General features: G+C 38.5%; 1 protein-coding gene across 3 annotated transcripts in view; it reads left to right on the top strand.

Annotated features, from left to right (window-relative positions):
- The window catches only part of myo1ea (myosin IEa), a 55,753-nt gene that overhangs the window by 6,370 nt on the left and 31,741 nt on the right, over positions 1-17,642 (top strand). For all 3 annotated transcript variants that reach the window (XM_077228590.1, XM_077228589.1, XM_077228588.1), the window contains exon 2: positions 17,360-17,503. In XM_077228590.1, coding sequence (XP_077084705.1) covers positions 17,360-17,503 — 144 coding nt within the window. The remainder of the gene's footprint in view (positions 1-17,359; positions 17,504-17,642) is intronic.

Here is a 17,642-nt window from a genome sequence, read left to right as displayed (position 1 = left end):
GCGTTGTGATAAAATTACTTTCATCCTCATCTGTTCCGTCTGACATTGTGCTAAAATTGGTTTCATCATCAGAAGTTTCGCAGTCAGACATGTTGTCAGCGAGTCGCGCTATCAACAGCTGATCGGAACGTGCGCACTGTTGACAGCAGCGCGGATTGATAGAAATGGAAAAAAATATTGACGATTAAAACTGAGGTATGAATTTTGACCGGCGTGTTTTTTGTGTGTTAAATTAATCAAGCTTTGAAACGCAAATAATTTTTTCACATAAAAACACACACTTTTGAGGCCCCGGAAACTAACCGGGAGTACTTTCTTGAAAAACTTCCAGCGGCCAAAACTCTGACCAGGGAGGTGACTACAGAGTGGGTCAGTGTGTATGCACTATAGTGCTGGTAAGGATTCCATACAACTTCATGTCTTAAATGGGCGAACTAACCCTTTAATGTCCTGGCTCAAATACACAATCTGACATTCACGAATATTTCACATTGATTACATTACATAGCTGCTATCAAAATATAGTAGAGTTGAAATTGACAACACATTGGTACATTCATAACAATGAATGAATAATGTGTTTAAAGATTGAATATAGACTGAATAAAGATTTTGGCATCAGTTGTCAAGTCAGACCACTTTAATGACTAGCCTAATTGGCCAAGATAAGATTTTTCAAAGCTTTATGCTGACTAGCGATGTGATGGAGCAGCAGCCAATGGGAGTGCAGACAGTGACATGCTGCCTAATGCTGTTGAATATTAAAGCTGAATAAAAAGCTATAAACCATCAGATCTTCAGTTTGAACAGGACTTTAATCTGACCCATCATTGCCTCGGTCATCTCAATGTTTTCCACGGTGCATAAGGCCAACCATATTTATCCTGTGCCATTTCCCAGAGGAAGTATGATTTACAAAGCTCTTCTTTCATATGAGGGCCAATCAGCCATTGCCAGATAAAGCTGTTGCTAATATTGTTTTCTAGTCATTTGCTTTAGCTTATTTTCAGTGGTTAGCAGTGATTATAAAAAATACTTTCAACAATGCAAAGAATTATGGGAGAAAACTTTTCTCAATTGAATAAACACTCAGTGTTTTATTGATGTCAGGCAATGAGGGCCAGAACCATTGAAATAATTTCTGTTTTGATGCTTAAAACAATGAAAAAATGTTTTCCTTCTTGCGGAGTCTCTTGCTGAGCCTTTTTAAACTCTTTTGTCATTTTCAAAATGAGTTGAGAGATCATACAGTTGAGCATGTGCGGTGCCTGATCCACATGTTTGGAGGAATGTAAATATTTGTGCTTTTGATAAACCTCTAAAAGAGCTACGTAAAAGCTAGAAGCATGTATTTGGGTGACCATTCACTTCAAAACCCCTTTAACTCAATTTGTTGGACCTTCTCTACAGCACGATGTTATACATTAAGTAGGTCAGCATATGTGTTCAGCTTCTGTCCTTCATAGACAAAATAAGTAATAAATAGTTTTAAATAAAATACATGCTTATTTTTGCAATAAAATATAGTGCAAACTTTACATTTCTGTATTCTGAATGCTGATTATAATATGCATATATGTGTTTTTCAGCACATTTATACATTAAAGGGATAGTTCACCCAAAAATGAAAATTCTGTCAGTATTTACTCACCCTCATGTTGTTCCAACCCTGTAAGACCTTGGTTCATCTTCGGATCACAAATTAAGATATTTTTGATTAAATCTGAGAGCTGGATCACTCCTCCATAGGCTTCTAAGGAATTGAAACTTGTTCCCAGAAAAGTTATTAAAGACATCGTTAAAATAGTCCAAGTGACTACAGTGGCTCAATCTTAAGTTTATCAAACGACGAGAATACTATTTGTGCGCAAAAAACAAAAATAACTACTTTATTTAAACCGATTATTTCCTTCTCTGTGGGTCTCGAGTCAGTTCACTAGTATAATAGCTAAGCTTCTGTTGTTGTACGTCACACGCATCACAGACATGACCAGTGTCGGCCAATAGTGAGCCTACGTGTGACGTAGCTCTACGCTATTACACTATGTTAACTGACTAGAGGACTGTAGTCACTTGGACTATTTTAACGATGTCTTTAATAACTTTTCGGGGCTGGCAAGTTTCAGTCCCTTAAGAAGCCTATGGAGGAGTGATCCAGCTCTCAGATTTAATACAAAATATCTTAATTCGTGTTCCGAAGATGAACGAAGGTCTTACGGGGTTGGAACAACATGAGGGTGAGTAAATACTGACAGAATTTTCATTTTTGGGTGAACTACCCCTTTAAAGGGTTAGTTCACCCAAAAATGAAAATTATGTCATTAATGACTCATCCTCATGTCGTTCCAAGCCCGTAAGACCTCCGTTCATCTTCGGAACACAGTTTAAGGTATTTTAGATTTAGTCCGAGAGTTTTCTGTCCCTCCATTGAAAATCTATGTACGGTATACTGTCCTTGTCCAGAAAGGCAAAAAAGACATCATCAAAGTAGTCCACGTGACCTCAGGGGGTTAGTTAGATTTTTTTGAAGCACCGAAAATACATTTTGTTCCAAAAATAACAAAACCGATGACTTTATTCAGCATTGTATTCTCTTCCGGTTCTGTTGTCAATCCGCGTTCACAAGGCCAGTGACGCTGCTGACGTAAGACGCTGCTGACGTTTTATCTGGTGCATCCATGTATTCGGGTTCAAATAAATATGTCTGGTTAAAAAAAAATGCAAGTCTTCCCCTGTGTCGAACTCCTTAGACATGTTTGCAAAGATTGTTTTGTTTACAGCGCGCGTCTCCCTCAGACTGTAAACGAAGCTCGGGCGCACCAGATAACACGTCAGCTCGTCTTACGTCAGCGGACTCATGAACGCGGATTGACAACAGAACCGGAAGAGAATACAATGCTGAATAAAGTCGTCGTTTTTGTTATTTTTGGAACAAAATGTATTTTCGATGCTTCAAAAAATTCTAACTAACCCCCTGAGATCACATGGACTACTTTGATGATGTCTTTATTGCCTTTCTGGACAAGCATACCGTACATAGATTTTCAATGGAGGGACAAAAAGCTCTCGGACTGAATCTAAAATATCTTAAACTGTGTTCCGAAGATGAACGGAGGTCTTACGGGCTTGGAACGACATGAGGGTGAGTCATTAATGACACAATTTTCATTTTTGGGTGAACTAACCCTTTAAGTTCATGCAAAGTAACAGGGTAAAGCTGGGGTTATATAGTTGTCAGAGGAATGAGTCACATGAGTCACTATATTTTTTATTTTTGTATGTTTTAAAAATGATTTATTTAAATATTTTGGTGAAGTCGTTCCTTAACCAGAACAAACAAATAACAAAAAAATTTCTGAAGAGAGGGTAAGGTTTTTATGGAACTTTTTTTTAAATAAGATGGCATGGACCCACAGCTCAAAATCATTTGGTATTGACATCGAAAAATAAATCTAAAAATGTATTTTTATAATTGTATTTTAGATTAAAACTGTAATTATATTATGTAATTGGTGCAGATGGAAATTTTCACCTTAAGTCTAAATTTACATTACATTTACATTTAGTCATTTAGCAGACTATTATCCAAAGCGACTTACAACTGAGGACTAAAGCAAGCGAGTCATCGTGAAGAGGCAAGTACAACGCAAGAAGTGCTCAAAATACAAAGTTCAGGCATTGCTCAGAGTAGCAAAAAAAAAAAAAAGACAAGGGAGGATTTAAAGGAGAAGGAAAGTTTTTTTTATTTTTAAAAAAAAATTATGTGAAGTACTCACGGAAGAGATGAGTTTTCAGTTGTCTTTTGAATGCTGTCAGGGATTCTGCATTAGGGTTGAGGGTGGGGAGATCATTCCACCAGCATGGAACCGTGATTGAGAATGTTCTGGAGAGCGATTTTGAGTCTCGCTGTGATGGTACCACGAGCCGTCGCTCATTGACCGATCGTAGGCTTCTGGTAGGGGTGTAGACTTGTAGGATTGAGTGAAAGTAGGAGGGAGCTGAGTCTGTGGTAGATCTGTAAGCAAGTGTCAAAGCCTTGAATTTGATGCGAGCAGAGAGTGGTAGCCACTAGCCAGTGCAGTGAGATGAGGAGAGGAGTGACATGGGCCCTTTTGGGCTCAGTAAAGACAAGGCAGGCTGCCTCACACATGATGGAAGTCCAGCCAGAAGAGCATTGCAGTAATCAAGGCTAGAAATAACCAGGGCCTGGACGAGATATTGTGTTGCATGCTCCGTTAGGAAATGTCTGGTCTTCCTGATGTTATACATTGAAAACCTACATGATCGAGCTGTCTTCGTAATTTGGTCTGTGAAGGACAGCCGGTCATCAAATATTACTCCAAGATTTCTGACCGACCTTCATGGGGTGATTGAGGATGACTCTAGCTGGATAATGAAGTCGTGCTGTAGAGATGGATTGGCAGGGAGGACGAGAAGCTCAGTCTTTGCAAGGTTGAGCTGCAGGTGATGTTCCTTCATCCATGCCGAGATGTCCTCCAGACAGCTTGAGATACGTGCAGCTACTGTGGGATCATCTGGTTGAAATGAGAGGTAGAGCTGTGTATCATCAGCATAGCAATGTCAAGAGAAACCATGTGCCTGTATGGTGGGTCCCAGTGATGTGGTGTAAATGGAGAAGAGGAGTGGTCCAAGAACTGAACCCTGAGGAACCCCTGTGGTCAGTTGATGTGCTTTGGATACCTCGCCTCTCCATGCGACCCTGAAGGACCTACCTGTGAGATAGGATTCAAACCAGTGGAGGGAAGTTCCTTTGATGCCCAGTGATGAGAGGGTGGACAGAAGGATCTGATGATTCACAGTGTCGAAGGCAGCAGAAAGATCAAGGAGAATGAAAACTGATGATTTGGAAGCAGCTTTTGCTATCCGCAGGGCTTCTGTGACCGACAGTAGTGCAGTCTCGGTTGAATGGCCTTTCTTGAAGCCAGATTGGTTGACATCTAGCTGGTTGGTCAGAGACAGGAAAGATGACACTTGGTTGAAATTAACTCGTTCAAGTGTTTTCGCAATGAATGGTAGGAGAGACAGACAGGTCTGTAATTCTCTAAAAGTGATGTGTTTAATGTTGTTTTTTTAAGCAGTGATGTTACCCGAGCCTGCTTGAATGCTGTTGGGAAAATGCCAGTATGGAGTGATGAGTTGATGATGTGTGTGAGTGCTGGTAGAAGTGTGGTAAGGTGGCTTGTAGAAGGTGTGAGGGGATGGGGTATAGATGGCAGGTGGTAGGATGACTGGAGAGGAGGAGTTTAGATACTTATTCCTCGGTTAGTGAAGAGAAGGTTTTTGGTAGTGGGAGAGGATGGTCTGGGTTCCTGTGTGTGTGGAGCTGAGAACTGACTGCTGATAGTTGTTGTTTTGTTGGTGAAGAAGTTAGCGAAATCGTCAGCAGTTAAAGAGGAGGTGGGTGATGGTGGAGGTGGACAGAGGAGAGAGTTGAATGTCTTGAAAAGTGTTCGTGTGTTAGAGTCACTGTTGATCTTGTTGTGGAAATATGAAGATTTCGCAGCATGAACATCAACAGAAAAGGAAGAGAACAGAGATTGATACATGCTCAGGTCAGACATGTCTTTTGATTTGCGCCATTTCCTCTCCGTTGCCCTGAGTTTGGTCCGGTGTTCACGAAGAACCTCGGATAACCAGGGGTTAGAGGGAGTAGCGCGTGCTGGCCTGGAGGAGAGAGGGCAGATATAATTTTGAAAATAATTATAAATAATTTTGAAATAATTATAAAAGATGGATAATGTTGATGTTTTGTGGTGTTATGCAAAAAATAAATCAACACATGCCCAAATTTATACATAAGTCTTAATTTTAATATAACATGTAATATAATATAATGTAATAAAATGTTTTTTATAACACAACATGACCTGTTCCGCATCCTGAAACAGTATTGAACAATTATTTATATGAATTCAAAGGTACTTTCATTTAACATCACTAATTAAGTAAATGAAAGCTGTCTGACTATCTGAGTGATCGAGCTGTGTCCTTGGCAGCGGCACTAATGCGATATCTCTGTTTGCTGTTTCTGATCAGAACCATTACTCAGTTGGAAACTGGGAGATTTCTTCTTGTCACTTGCCAGCTCCCATTTCCCGTTGGCTATGTGTAAGAGTCCCTGATCCGAAACATTCCTCTGCTGGTTCTGTTTACTCTTCCCTGAGTCTGACATTGTGAGCAACTCGTGCACACAGGCCTGACCACAGCAAACCAATCCGCTGAGACTCCCGGCTCATTTCACCCTGTCTATACAATTACGGTAGACGTGAGAACTGTACTGATATTAGATCAATTTGAAAGGATGACGTTGACAAACACCACTGCCATAGACCTGTCCGACTGGCCCTTCCATACCCAGTCTATATGGTTGTGCATTTAAACGCATTCTCCTCATTTTTATGTAGGTGTGCTCAAGGGTGTTGCTCAGTCAGGGCTCTTGATTCTTAAAGATCAGCTCAAAATAGACAGCAGTGAAACAGCTTGAGGTTTCTTGGGCTTCACTGTTGTGTTTAATCAAGTTCCCACACATGCCTGACTTTGATTAATGACCTCATTACAGGCTTCACATGTGGGCTGGTAATGTGGCCCCTATGTTGTGTTGTATCTCTGTGAATCTGTGGAAAATTTGTTTTGACGGGACAGTTTAATGAGGCAGAAGTTATTTATGCTACCGAACACTTGTAGTATGGTAGGCACCATGAATGCTGCTCTTAAAGGGATAGTTCAGCTAAAATACGAAAATGGCGTCATCATTTACTTACCTTAATGTTGTCCCAAAACTGTATGACATTTTATTTCTTCTGCGGAACAGAAAATAAGATATTTTTTGAAAGTAAATGAGGTTCAAACAACACCCTATTAAAACTTGAGATCTTTTTCAAAATAAGAAAGTCATACAGGTTTGGAATGACATGAGGGTGAGTAAGTGATGACAGAATTTTCTATTTTAGGTGATCTATCCCTTTAAGAGTTTGGCTCTTAAAGTAAATATTGATTCTTGTTCCAAGGTCCTTTGTGGAAAGACAAAACAAATATGAAAATTATTTTATCACTTGAATTTCTTGGGCAGCCTCCTCTATGAGACACTCCTTTATTTTGAACCAAATGACAAGGTGGCATTTGTTTGTGTACACAAGAAGCTGCATGAAATGATTGTTATCCACTTGTCTTTGTGTGACATATCAAACACAGTAAAAGCCTTCCTGATATTCATCCTTGGAGAGATTGCACCTCTCTAAAAGGCACAAAGCTCACCATATAACCATAAATCTGCCCCATGCACATAGCCATAGGCTTTTATTTATTCATTAGTGTGCATCTGGGAAGATCTCTTGTCATGTATCTTTTAAAAGCAGACAATTAGAGGATCGATAAGCCATGACTGCTTCTAAGCAGAATATATCTTTAAAGCATGGGCATATATTACCAGTTCTCATAGTCAACTGAAATATTTGGCAACAAGATGACAAATTATTTTATGTTTTTTGTAATCAACTAGTTGATTGTCTCTAGTCTTAACAAGAAATGTAAAGAAATATTGAGAAATGCAAAAGTACGAAGTGATAGGATTTGTTGCGTAGTTGGTTGTGGCAGGACGAGTGGCCACATGGCTTCAGTTTGCTTAAAGTAAACAAGATTAGATGATGTATAATCATGCTTTCCTTTGAGAAAATAATTTTTTTGGCCAGCATTTAAAAACTGGATATTTATAATTTATTCTGGTAAAACAAACCTTATAAAAAAAGCATATGTATTTTGTCTAGCTACAGTTTACAATCCAAGACCACCCAAATGTACTGTCACATCCGAGGGAGAAAACTCCCTCCAAATGAATATTAAAAATACACACTCTAAACTAAACTAATTTCTTCTGATCAGCCATTACATTGTGCAGTGAGTTGAAGATTTTAGCAAAGGTCCATCTTAAAAGGATTGTTGGGAGGCCGATCACAGATATTTATCATATATATATATATATATATATATATATAATATATATATTCTTTTTTTGGACAAGTGTATTGAACATAAATTAGAAATACAATGATTTGTATATATTGAACTGTCAGACTCAGGAGATGAGATGACTTCCTTGATCCCGAGTTTAAAAACGGCTGTCTGTATGATGATGATGCACCGTCACCTTGTCTCATTAGCTGCACTATTAGAATTTCAGCACAGTTTTTAGAATCCTAGTCTAAACATAATCCATCTCTATGTGTACTTCAGGGAAAATGATGGCGTTCCAGACTTCCCCATCAGACAGAATGTGCTACATTCTTTTCCACTGCCTTCAAAAGCAGGCAGAAATAATATGGCAGGGCTGAACTTGGAAACTTTGGCACAGAGTTTCCCGGCGGTAGCCAGACGCTTCAGAGCCACTCCTATCTCGGTTTACACAAACCCTCTGTGTTTGCTGTCTCTGGAGAGACACTATAGTCAGCCCTGCCTTCATTGCCATTTCTTACCCAGAAACCTCTCTCTGTTCCTTTGGGTGTTCTCTCCAGCAATCTCCGTTACCCAGACCAACGCCCCTAGAGGTATTTTACTCCACATCTAGTCACTGAGATTAATTACAGCTTGATTATGTAATGCTAGAAAACAAAATCCCTTTTCCAAATCACCAAATATGTATTATGACTTATTGTGAATGTGTAACATGTTTAAAGTGATTGCACACCTATATGATTAATCTAATCTCTGGGCTTGGTACTTTGAAACCTCACTGTAGTGTTACAGCATTGAGGTTTTTTTTTTAGCAGTTGAGACTATTTGTGCCCTGAGTGTTTCCAATCTGGATATGGATGGGCCTGTTTCTCTTCATCACATTGCAGTGGTGAATTTACTAGCCTGTTGTGTCTGTGTCCAGGGTTTACTGCCACTCAGAATGAAGGACAACCACCTTGAACATAGTCCAGGCTGGGATTATTTCTGTCATGCATTTTCCAAGACCACTTAAGATTGTAAGGGCTGTGTGAAGTGTCTACACTTTTACATTTTGGCCTGGGATACTCATCAGTATTGATTCCCTTCTGACATTGTTGAAAATTGCCATTGGAGTCACATTCAAAGGGCTTGTAGTCACACTTGTACTTTAAGCTTTTTCTTTCATTATCATGCTAAAATTCAATTATAATGCATCAGATCGTCAATGGTTGTCTTTTAAGGAATTGATTGGACGGTATTTACTGTACTGGTAATGATCCAGGGGTTAGAAAGGACATATGTCCTTTCTAACCTCTGGGTCATTACCAGTACAGTAAATCAGTATCACCCAGTACAGTACAGTATCACCCAAAATATGAGACCATCTGTCTAAATTCTCCATCAATACTCGATGGAGAATTTAGAGAAATGGAATCATATTTTGGGTTGCTGCCTGCAAGACTCACTAACTTTCTTGCAAAACTAAATAATACATTGGCATAAGGGCAAGTACAAATTACAGTCAGTGACTGGCTCCATGAATTATTTTCATATGTAAACATTTTTGTTTATGGCCTTGTTTTTCTTCAGAAGTTCTAAAGTCACGTTAACACCTGGTATTAAAGGTGCAGTAGGACATCTGGGAAAATGTTAACTTTAGCCTGATGCACTAAAAGCATACGTCCCACCCTCCCTGCAAATCACAGTCTAAAGCCACTCCTCCTGAAAGCATGAACGCACACAGCCCAGAAGACCAGATTACTGCAATACATCATGTGTCATTCACCGGTCTGAAAACTTTACAGTACAGACAGTAACAATACTACAATACCAAACATAAACAAATTCTTAAAAACAGATTTAGATGCAGCAAGTTTTTGGTTTGTTTAGCTAGCAAAACTTGTCCGTGTGTAATAATATTTCTTGCATGCCAGAGGTTCACCGATGAGAGTCCGGTTGTTGTTGCTGCTTGCCTGCCATTCTCGCTCTGTCTACACAGCGTACGTGAACGCGCTGATGATTTATTATGTCTGCGTGAACGGCCTGCGCAGTGGTATGCAATCTCACATTGATAGGACCGTTCGGACCGGACGCAACGATTGAACGGACATTCTATGGTCCTACGCCTTCCACAGACGACATATATTTATAAAAATACATTAAGACCATTTAACAGAGTGATTTCTATCAGGATGTGTGGAAACTTTCAACCAGCATAACAAAAAAAATTTCTGCAGAGAATCACAACAGCCACAAAAGACCATCTACTCTCCGCCTACTGACCTAACGCATTAACATTATGGGAAGTGCACTAGCCAGGCAGGAATTAAACTTTGTCGACTGAAGCCCCAAATTTGGTTTAAAGACAAAAAACATTCTCTTGCCATTCCTGATTACCAACACGCACTCACATCTGAAAAAGCCCTGTGGTAGATTTTTCCCCTACGCACCTGACTTAGGTTGAACCTGGTGTCCTTGACACCTGAAAATATTATACTCAGTTGAGTTATAAACGTAAGTTATTGTTGACTTAAAAAGTTATTATACTCTGAGCACGCGAGTTGACACAATCTAACCCCGCCAAAGAGTCGAACGATGTCTCGTCCCCTATCGAACACTATCACTTGGGAATAAGGTCTCTAGTGTTCCTAACATGCTCCACACTATCACATGGTAGTAAGGTCTGTAGTGTTTTGCTAAATAACTTGTTACACTAACTAGCTTACTTAAGCGCAGGAATAATCGACAAACAGACTTCAGCAAATGTCCTTCAAATGCTTTAATCATGGCCGGGAGAGTACTCGAGCAGTTCTCAGAGCATCTCTCCCAAGAAGAAACTTTAAGCTAGGTCAGAGGATCTCAGACAAATTCCACGGAGAATCCCCCCCGTAAACACGAATACAACCGTTTTTATAGAATAGCGAGGTATGGCAAAATGACATGAATTTGATTGGTTCTTCATATGTAAACCTTTCTGTTACTAGGTAAAGCAAACTTTGTTTTAATGATTACTTCATTGTTAATCTGAAAGGTTCTAACCTAGTCATCTGTCTAGTTTCATTTCCCATGTTATTTTTACAATCAACAGGGGTATGGCAACATAGGCCAACAACATTCAAAAACACAGAACAGAACATTTTAGTGCATATTGTGTCAAAGTGTTAGTATGTTAGGTAAGGTTAGATGTTAGAAACATGGTTAGTTTAATATTCAGTTTAAAATTTCCACCACAGCCCATACATTTACCTACCCATAGACCCTCCTGTCGAAGAAATCAGGACAGAAGTGGTTAAAAGTGGACAAAAGAGACAGATTAAAATACCAGGTATAAACTGGTATGTCTCCCTTGTCTACTTGTGATCCGATCGACCAAAACGCATCTTATACCAGGTGTAAATAGGGCCTAAGAGATGGTTCACCCAAAAATTTAAAAACCCGTAATCCTTTGGTTAATCTAATCTGGTTTAACTAGCATGCTACTGTTAACAGATTTAAAATGTGCAGTTAAATCTCATCTCCAGTTCTCTCTGCAGAACACACAATATCAATTTTGTTTATATGAATGAAAGAAATGAAATAAACTTTTTTGTCCCCGAAGGGGAAATTTGTGTTGGACTCAAGGTATTTACATTGACAAAATCATTGGAAACATAAACAGAAAATTCTACAATACACAAAAAAACAATAATAATAATAATTCCTTCACACACCCTTAAAAAATAATCATTCATATTTTAACATTTTAATTGAAAAGGAATAAAAGACTTCTTAAAACAATTATACCTACACATCGGAAATCTGTACCGTCTTCCAGAAGGTAACAATTCATACTCTGTATGCAGAACATGCAATGGATCAGCCAGGATGTTATGTGCTTCTCTAAGAACCGATTGCTCATACAGTGACTCAAGTGACAAAAGTTCCTTTCTCCCAATGGTCTTCATCGCTATTTTAACCAAGCGTTCAAGCTTCGACTTTACCTGAATTGTAAGGTTTCCAAACCAAACCGTAATGCCATATCTGATTATGCTCTCTATAACTGCCTTATAGAACAACCACATCATTTTATGGTCCACTCCATAAAGTCTAAGTCTACGTAAAAAATACAGTCTTTGCTGCACATGAGATCAAATTGTATCCACATGAATCCCCCCACTAAGTGTATTATCCATATACCAAGGTACTTGTAGGAATGTACTTGCTTAATGTTTCATGTAAAAGCACTGGTGTGTGATCACCTATTGATCTAACCTTATATCTGCATGAGATCATGCAGGTGATCCCTCTGGCATGAAAATCTTAATAATATCTTGTAGTGTGTGATAAGCCATGATTTTCAAATATTGTAGTGTGTGCATATTTGAGATTTGAGAGAAGAAAATCGGTAAAGATTCTCCTTATGTGCGTGTTGCAACCAGATTTTATAATCGGTGGTTAGGATTTAAAGGCTCCTTAGTCTGAGCCCGGCTTAAATGATGACAGAATTTTTTTGTTTTTAAGGGAACTATCTGTTATGAAGTCCCAACTCAGTTCACCCTCTTTTAAAATATTTTACCTTAATGCTTAGCAACAATATTAACTACTTTAGGGAGTCATTTGTTTTGTTTGTTTTCTTTCATACAGACATTTTTTTTTAACTTAAACACATTTATAAGTTTCTGAATGCTCTTTATTAATTGCCCTTTTGTTTTGTGTTACTTTGCATACAGCTTTGTAATAGAGAATTCTGAGGTGAATCCAAATGGGTTCACGTTCCACATCTGAAATTATGCGCTGTGTGGTCAGGACCGGTGCACTGGCACATGCAGATAATAACCGCTTCACATGACACACTTCACAAGGAGAATTTACAAGTAATCTCGTAAAGAGTATAGACTAATTTGCGACAGAAGTCATTATTTACTCCAACATTATTTGATTTTATATTTATTTTTATTGTTCACTGTTCTTTATTTATTGATTTCACTGGTATTTAGAATTGTTTTGCTGGTATTTAGAAATGTTTTACTAAAACTTACACTAGAATACACTAGAATGTCTTTTTCATCTAGGCCAAAGTGACTTAATCAGAAATGTGCATCTGTAATATGTTGTAAAGGATTCCTGAAATAGCGCTCAAACTTCATTACGCATTCCTATCTTAATCTGCTATTAGCACTGCCAGGTCTGAGCTGGATTCATTCTCAGCCAAACCGCAGTACTCTGAGCCATATGCTAAATGCATTAAACTGAGAACCAGACTGTGTCTTGTAACTTTAACTGCGTTCTGATTGAATTCACTCATTTGATAATATTTTCTGTTGAGATGCATACTTTGTGATTCTGGGTGATTTCAGCTTTCTCTGTCACTTCAGAGTAAAAGACAAGGGCTAACCTGATCCCACTTCAGCTCTGCCATCATTGTATGAGTTCAGGTCCTCTGTGTGATATCCAGATGGTTAAGGAGGTGAAAAAATTTGCCGCCTTATTGAATCAAATCCAGCCATTTCCTGTGCCTGAGTCTGCGCTCTTCTACACACTCTCCATATAAGGCAATGGTATTTGCATGAGGGAACGGCCTGCCATGTCAGTATGGATCTAAGACTGGTGCTGCTGACGTTTTTCAACTGCTGTAGGATTACACTGGGGAATGGTCTGTAAGGTATAATCTTGCGTGGTCTTACAAGGAGAACAATGGATTTTTCTCTCCTCCTTTTATGAATGAAGCATTTTTTCTTTTGGGAATGTTTTTGTACAGTTGTACATTTTCTACAACTGCCAAACACATTATAAGTGGGTATAATGAAGGGCAGATCTTCATCTGTGTTCATATGTGACGCCAGCGAGACTCAGTTGGAAGGATGCTATTCTTGTAGCCTCCTTCATTAGTAGTGTGTGTGTGTGTGTGTGTGTGTGTGTATATATATATATATATATATAATATACTCTCTAGATGTGCCATTCAACAGTATGGAGAGTCACATCACACTGACTACACAGCTGCTCCTTAGTCAATTAACACAATGAATTTCCTAATTTATTATGCAGCCATTTGGGTGACTTGATTATGCTTGGTCAATTCCACCATTTATCGGTCAAGTATATAGTATAGTCATCCATGGCAAAGTGGTATAACACGGTGCATTCAAGTCATGTCCGAAAGATCAAGTTGAACGCACATGAATGCTTCTGCATCTGATAATGGTAAATTTGTTGAAATGTATGTTGTTGTTTTTTTCCATTTACAATAAAACTAAGTGTTTTGTACAAAATATAATAGTATTATACAATTATACGATAGAATATATAACAATAAAGCAAAAACAAACCTTATGCACATTCTTTATTCATCATTTTGTAGTTTTTTCATAGGACTTCTCAGGAGAACTTACACATTGTTTTCATACTCACATTTTCTTATTTCATATTTACAAATTGCATTTACGAAGCTGTTATCTTCCCACTGTTTCTAATAGTGAGTGAGCATTAATGTAAAGTAGTTGGGGTTGAGATGTTTTATGCTAAGTTTTATTTAAAATCCTGATTTATGCCTTCCCAGGGATATTGGGGTTTGACCTTGCTTGGTGCAGATGAGTATCATGTTTGTCATGGTGTAAATGATGCCTGCTGTTCCTGGGTGAACCACAGCACAAGCTTAGTGAACTTTAGCCTCCCTGGTTTCCGGTGTTCCTTTACAAAACGGAACATTTTCAACCCTAAATAAGCCTAGTGGGAGCAACTATAGGACTTTAAAAGCAGAGATGCTGTTTTCTGTCTTTTGCTTGACTTTGTGTGGTCTATAACTTTGAGTTTTGGATTTTGGCAGTAGGTGTGGTCATTCTCTAGAAGAAGGAGGGTAAAATTATGGTGATGTGCTTTGTCTAGTCCTTTGTAATCATGTTTTTGACCAATTTTAGGTGGTTAAATTAATTGTTTGGCAATTAGATTAGTTCAATGCACGAAGGAACAGAATATGTAGGAATTTTCAAATTAAATATGCTACAAATGAGCAAACAGTAAAAGATTATGCTAAGCCAACCAGTGAAGTCTTCATATGATGACGATGATGATTATTATTATTTAAGTCCCATTTAAGTCACTGTGTGTTCACATATAGACTAGCAAGCATCCTGTTTTCAAGCTTTGCTTTGGCTCACAGTTTATAAGGAACATGTGCTGGAAATGAAGATCCTTTTCAGGTGTTTCTGTGTCCTGTGGTGTGACAGTGATGCGAACTTGAACACTGTGAAAGAAAGGGTTCAAGAGAATTAGAAAAACAGCCACAGGACAATGAACTCTCTCTCTCTGTTATATATGCAAAAATAAACTAAACAAAACAGTCTGTAAAGATCTGAATGAAGTGTTTACTGTTCTGTTTAAAATGCATGCTTTCCTCCTTAATTGCTTTTGAGGTAGTACCACTTCTAATAATGTTCAGGTGAAGTACCTTATTGTTGTCATGGTGTTCAGCGGTTATTGTGTTTCTTTATTTTCCTGTAATTTACCTCGAATTTGTACTGTGCTCGTTTACGATGGCAAGTTAATTAGTCCTTCAAGGGAGGAAAAAATCTTCCATACTTGGTATGGTTCTGCTTTCTTGCACAGCTAGATTGAGAGTTTTTTCAGTCTGTGGAATGTACAATTTTGAGAATGTTAATTGACTTTCCAGTTTACCTCATATCATTGTCATGGCATTCTTCAGCTTGGAAAAATTGCTGTAAGAAAAGAATAGACAAATGTGGCCTTCAAATCATACAAAATGCACTAAATGACTGAACATAACAGAGGAAAATGTTTAAAACAGCAGTGCGTTTGGATCATGTGATCTCCAAAGCGGTACACTCACTGTTGGTGTCTGTCTGGCTCTCTTTCTGTATCTGACCTCCTTTCTTGAGTCACACTTATTGTACGCATCTCTTTTGATGTCCTGTCAAATGCACTTGAGGCTTTGTGTCGTTCTGAGTAAGTGGCCGGTTCCTCACGGCGGGCCATTGTGACCTCAGAATGGTAGCCAGAAGCCGTTGACTCACGTCCCATGATAAATGACCCAAGCTCTCTGAAGACACACCCTGTGCAAAAACTTTACTAGAGCTAAAGCAGAAGGAGACTGAAATAGGAAGGTAGGTAAAAAGGGAGACAGGGGAGAAGAGGAGAAATGGTGAGAACATCAGGAGAAGATCAAAAGAACTGTTTGTAGTACTCAAGGAGCTTTAGGGAGACTCCTGACCATGCACTTTTCATCGGTTTAGAAAAACAAAATCAACATCTGCTGCGGTGAAAAAGAACGAGCTGTGTTAAAAGTGCTGCTGGCGGGGAATTGGACGTGGTCATTCCGCTGAGTGGACGGTTTACTCACATTAACTGTTGTCAGCAGCAATGTACTGTTTATCAGTGTTCATGACTGAATGAGATTCAGAATGGAAGTAAAGTGTGTTATGTCTCTGTCAGTGGCAGCATTAAACATTAGTTTGTTTCTGAACAGGTTTATCAACTACTTCCTAACTCTCCATCTGCCACTGTACAGCCGAAAAGGTAGTTCGGTCAATTGGGGTTTTCATGATACCTTAAATATGGCTAATAATATGATATCAGCGGAAGGATCACAATATCAAATAGAAATGTATTCATACCCTTCTGATAAAAACATCTTAAAGCTGGTTCACTGGTCTTAGTTGCAGTGTTATTTTACTGCTGTAGTATTTATTGATATTTTGAAATAGTTTTATTTTTCAATTTTAGTTTTAGTCATTTCAGTTTTTCAGTTGATTTAAGTTTCTTGAAGTTTAAGTTTTACGTGTAATGGTTTATATTTTATTTCAGCCTTACTGAAATGTTTTTAGTTTTAGTTAACAATAACAACACTATTTAGTTGGTCTGCTGGCTAGTTTTAGAGCCATTTTGTGCCATTTTAGGTAGCTAGTTAATCACCAGCTTGGTAGGACTTGTAGGCCATCTTAAACCAGGTAAGACTAACAAACAAGCTTAGGCTGGTTTAGGTAACTTTTTTAAGAATCATTTTCTAGTGACAGGGATGATTGTTGTTGCTTAGGTACCACATGGACAGGCTTGCTATACCACCAATATTCCTTGCTATACCGCCCAAAACTCATACTCATTAGTTTAGAAAAAGTTCCTTGAACAAACACAGCAATGTTTCAAAAAATTCAACAGAGCTGCAATGTTTACCTTCTTCTGGGAAGTCAAACCATGAATGGCTTACTCACAGTTGTCTCTGTACATTAAATTATTGATGAGAGAAAGTATATAAACATAAAAATATGATGCTATCTTCAAAGGGAAATCTAGTCATGGAATATCTAGTGTTGCCCATTGGGATATGGCAATTCAGTTTCTGCCAGCTAGCCTGCTACACAAAAGCTATGGGTGTGTATACAGTCTAACGAGAGTTTCTTGTTTGTGTTTACTTTCACAGGGGAGCCGGGGACACTACCGGTATCACTGGCAAAGCCACAATGTCAAGCAGAGTGGAGTGGATGACATGGTGCTGCTCTCCAAGATCAGCGAGGATGCCATTGTAGAAAACCTCAAGAAGAGATACATGGATGACTTTATTTTTGTATCCTTGTCCAGCTTTAGTCTCTCTGTCTAACTTGCTTATATCTTAATCTGATATGAAAATTGTCCTAAATAGGGAGGTCTTTGCAGATGGATGTTTTCCTGTGGCTCATTAGAAAACTGTTCTTGGATTCCATCTA

This window comes from Siphateles boraxobius, unplaced genomic scaffold, assembly GCF_051911475.1.
Source record: "Siphateles boraxobius isolate OS27281-9 unplaced genomic scaffold, OSU_SipBor_1 130, whole genome shotgun sequence".
Classification (NCBI taxonomy): domain Eukaryota; kingdom Metazoa; phylum Chordata; class Actinopteri; order Cypriniformes; family Leuciscidae; genus Siphateles; species Siphateles boraxobius.
The sequence above is the reverse complement of the archived record's forward strand: the minus strand, read 5'-3'. Positions and strand labels throughout refer to the sequence as shown.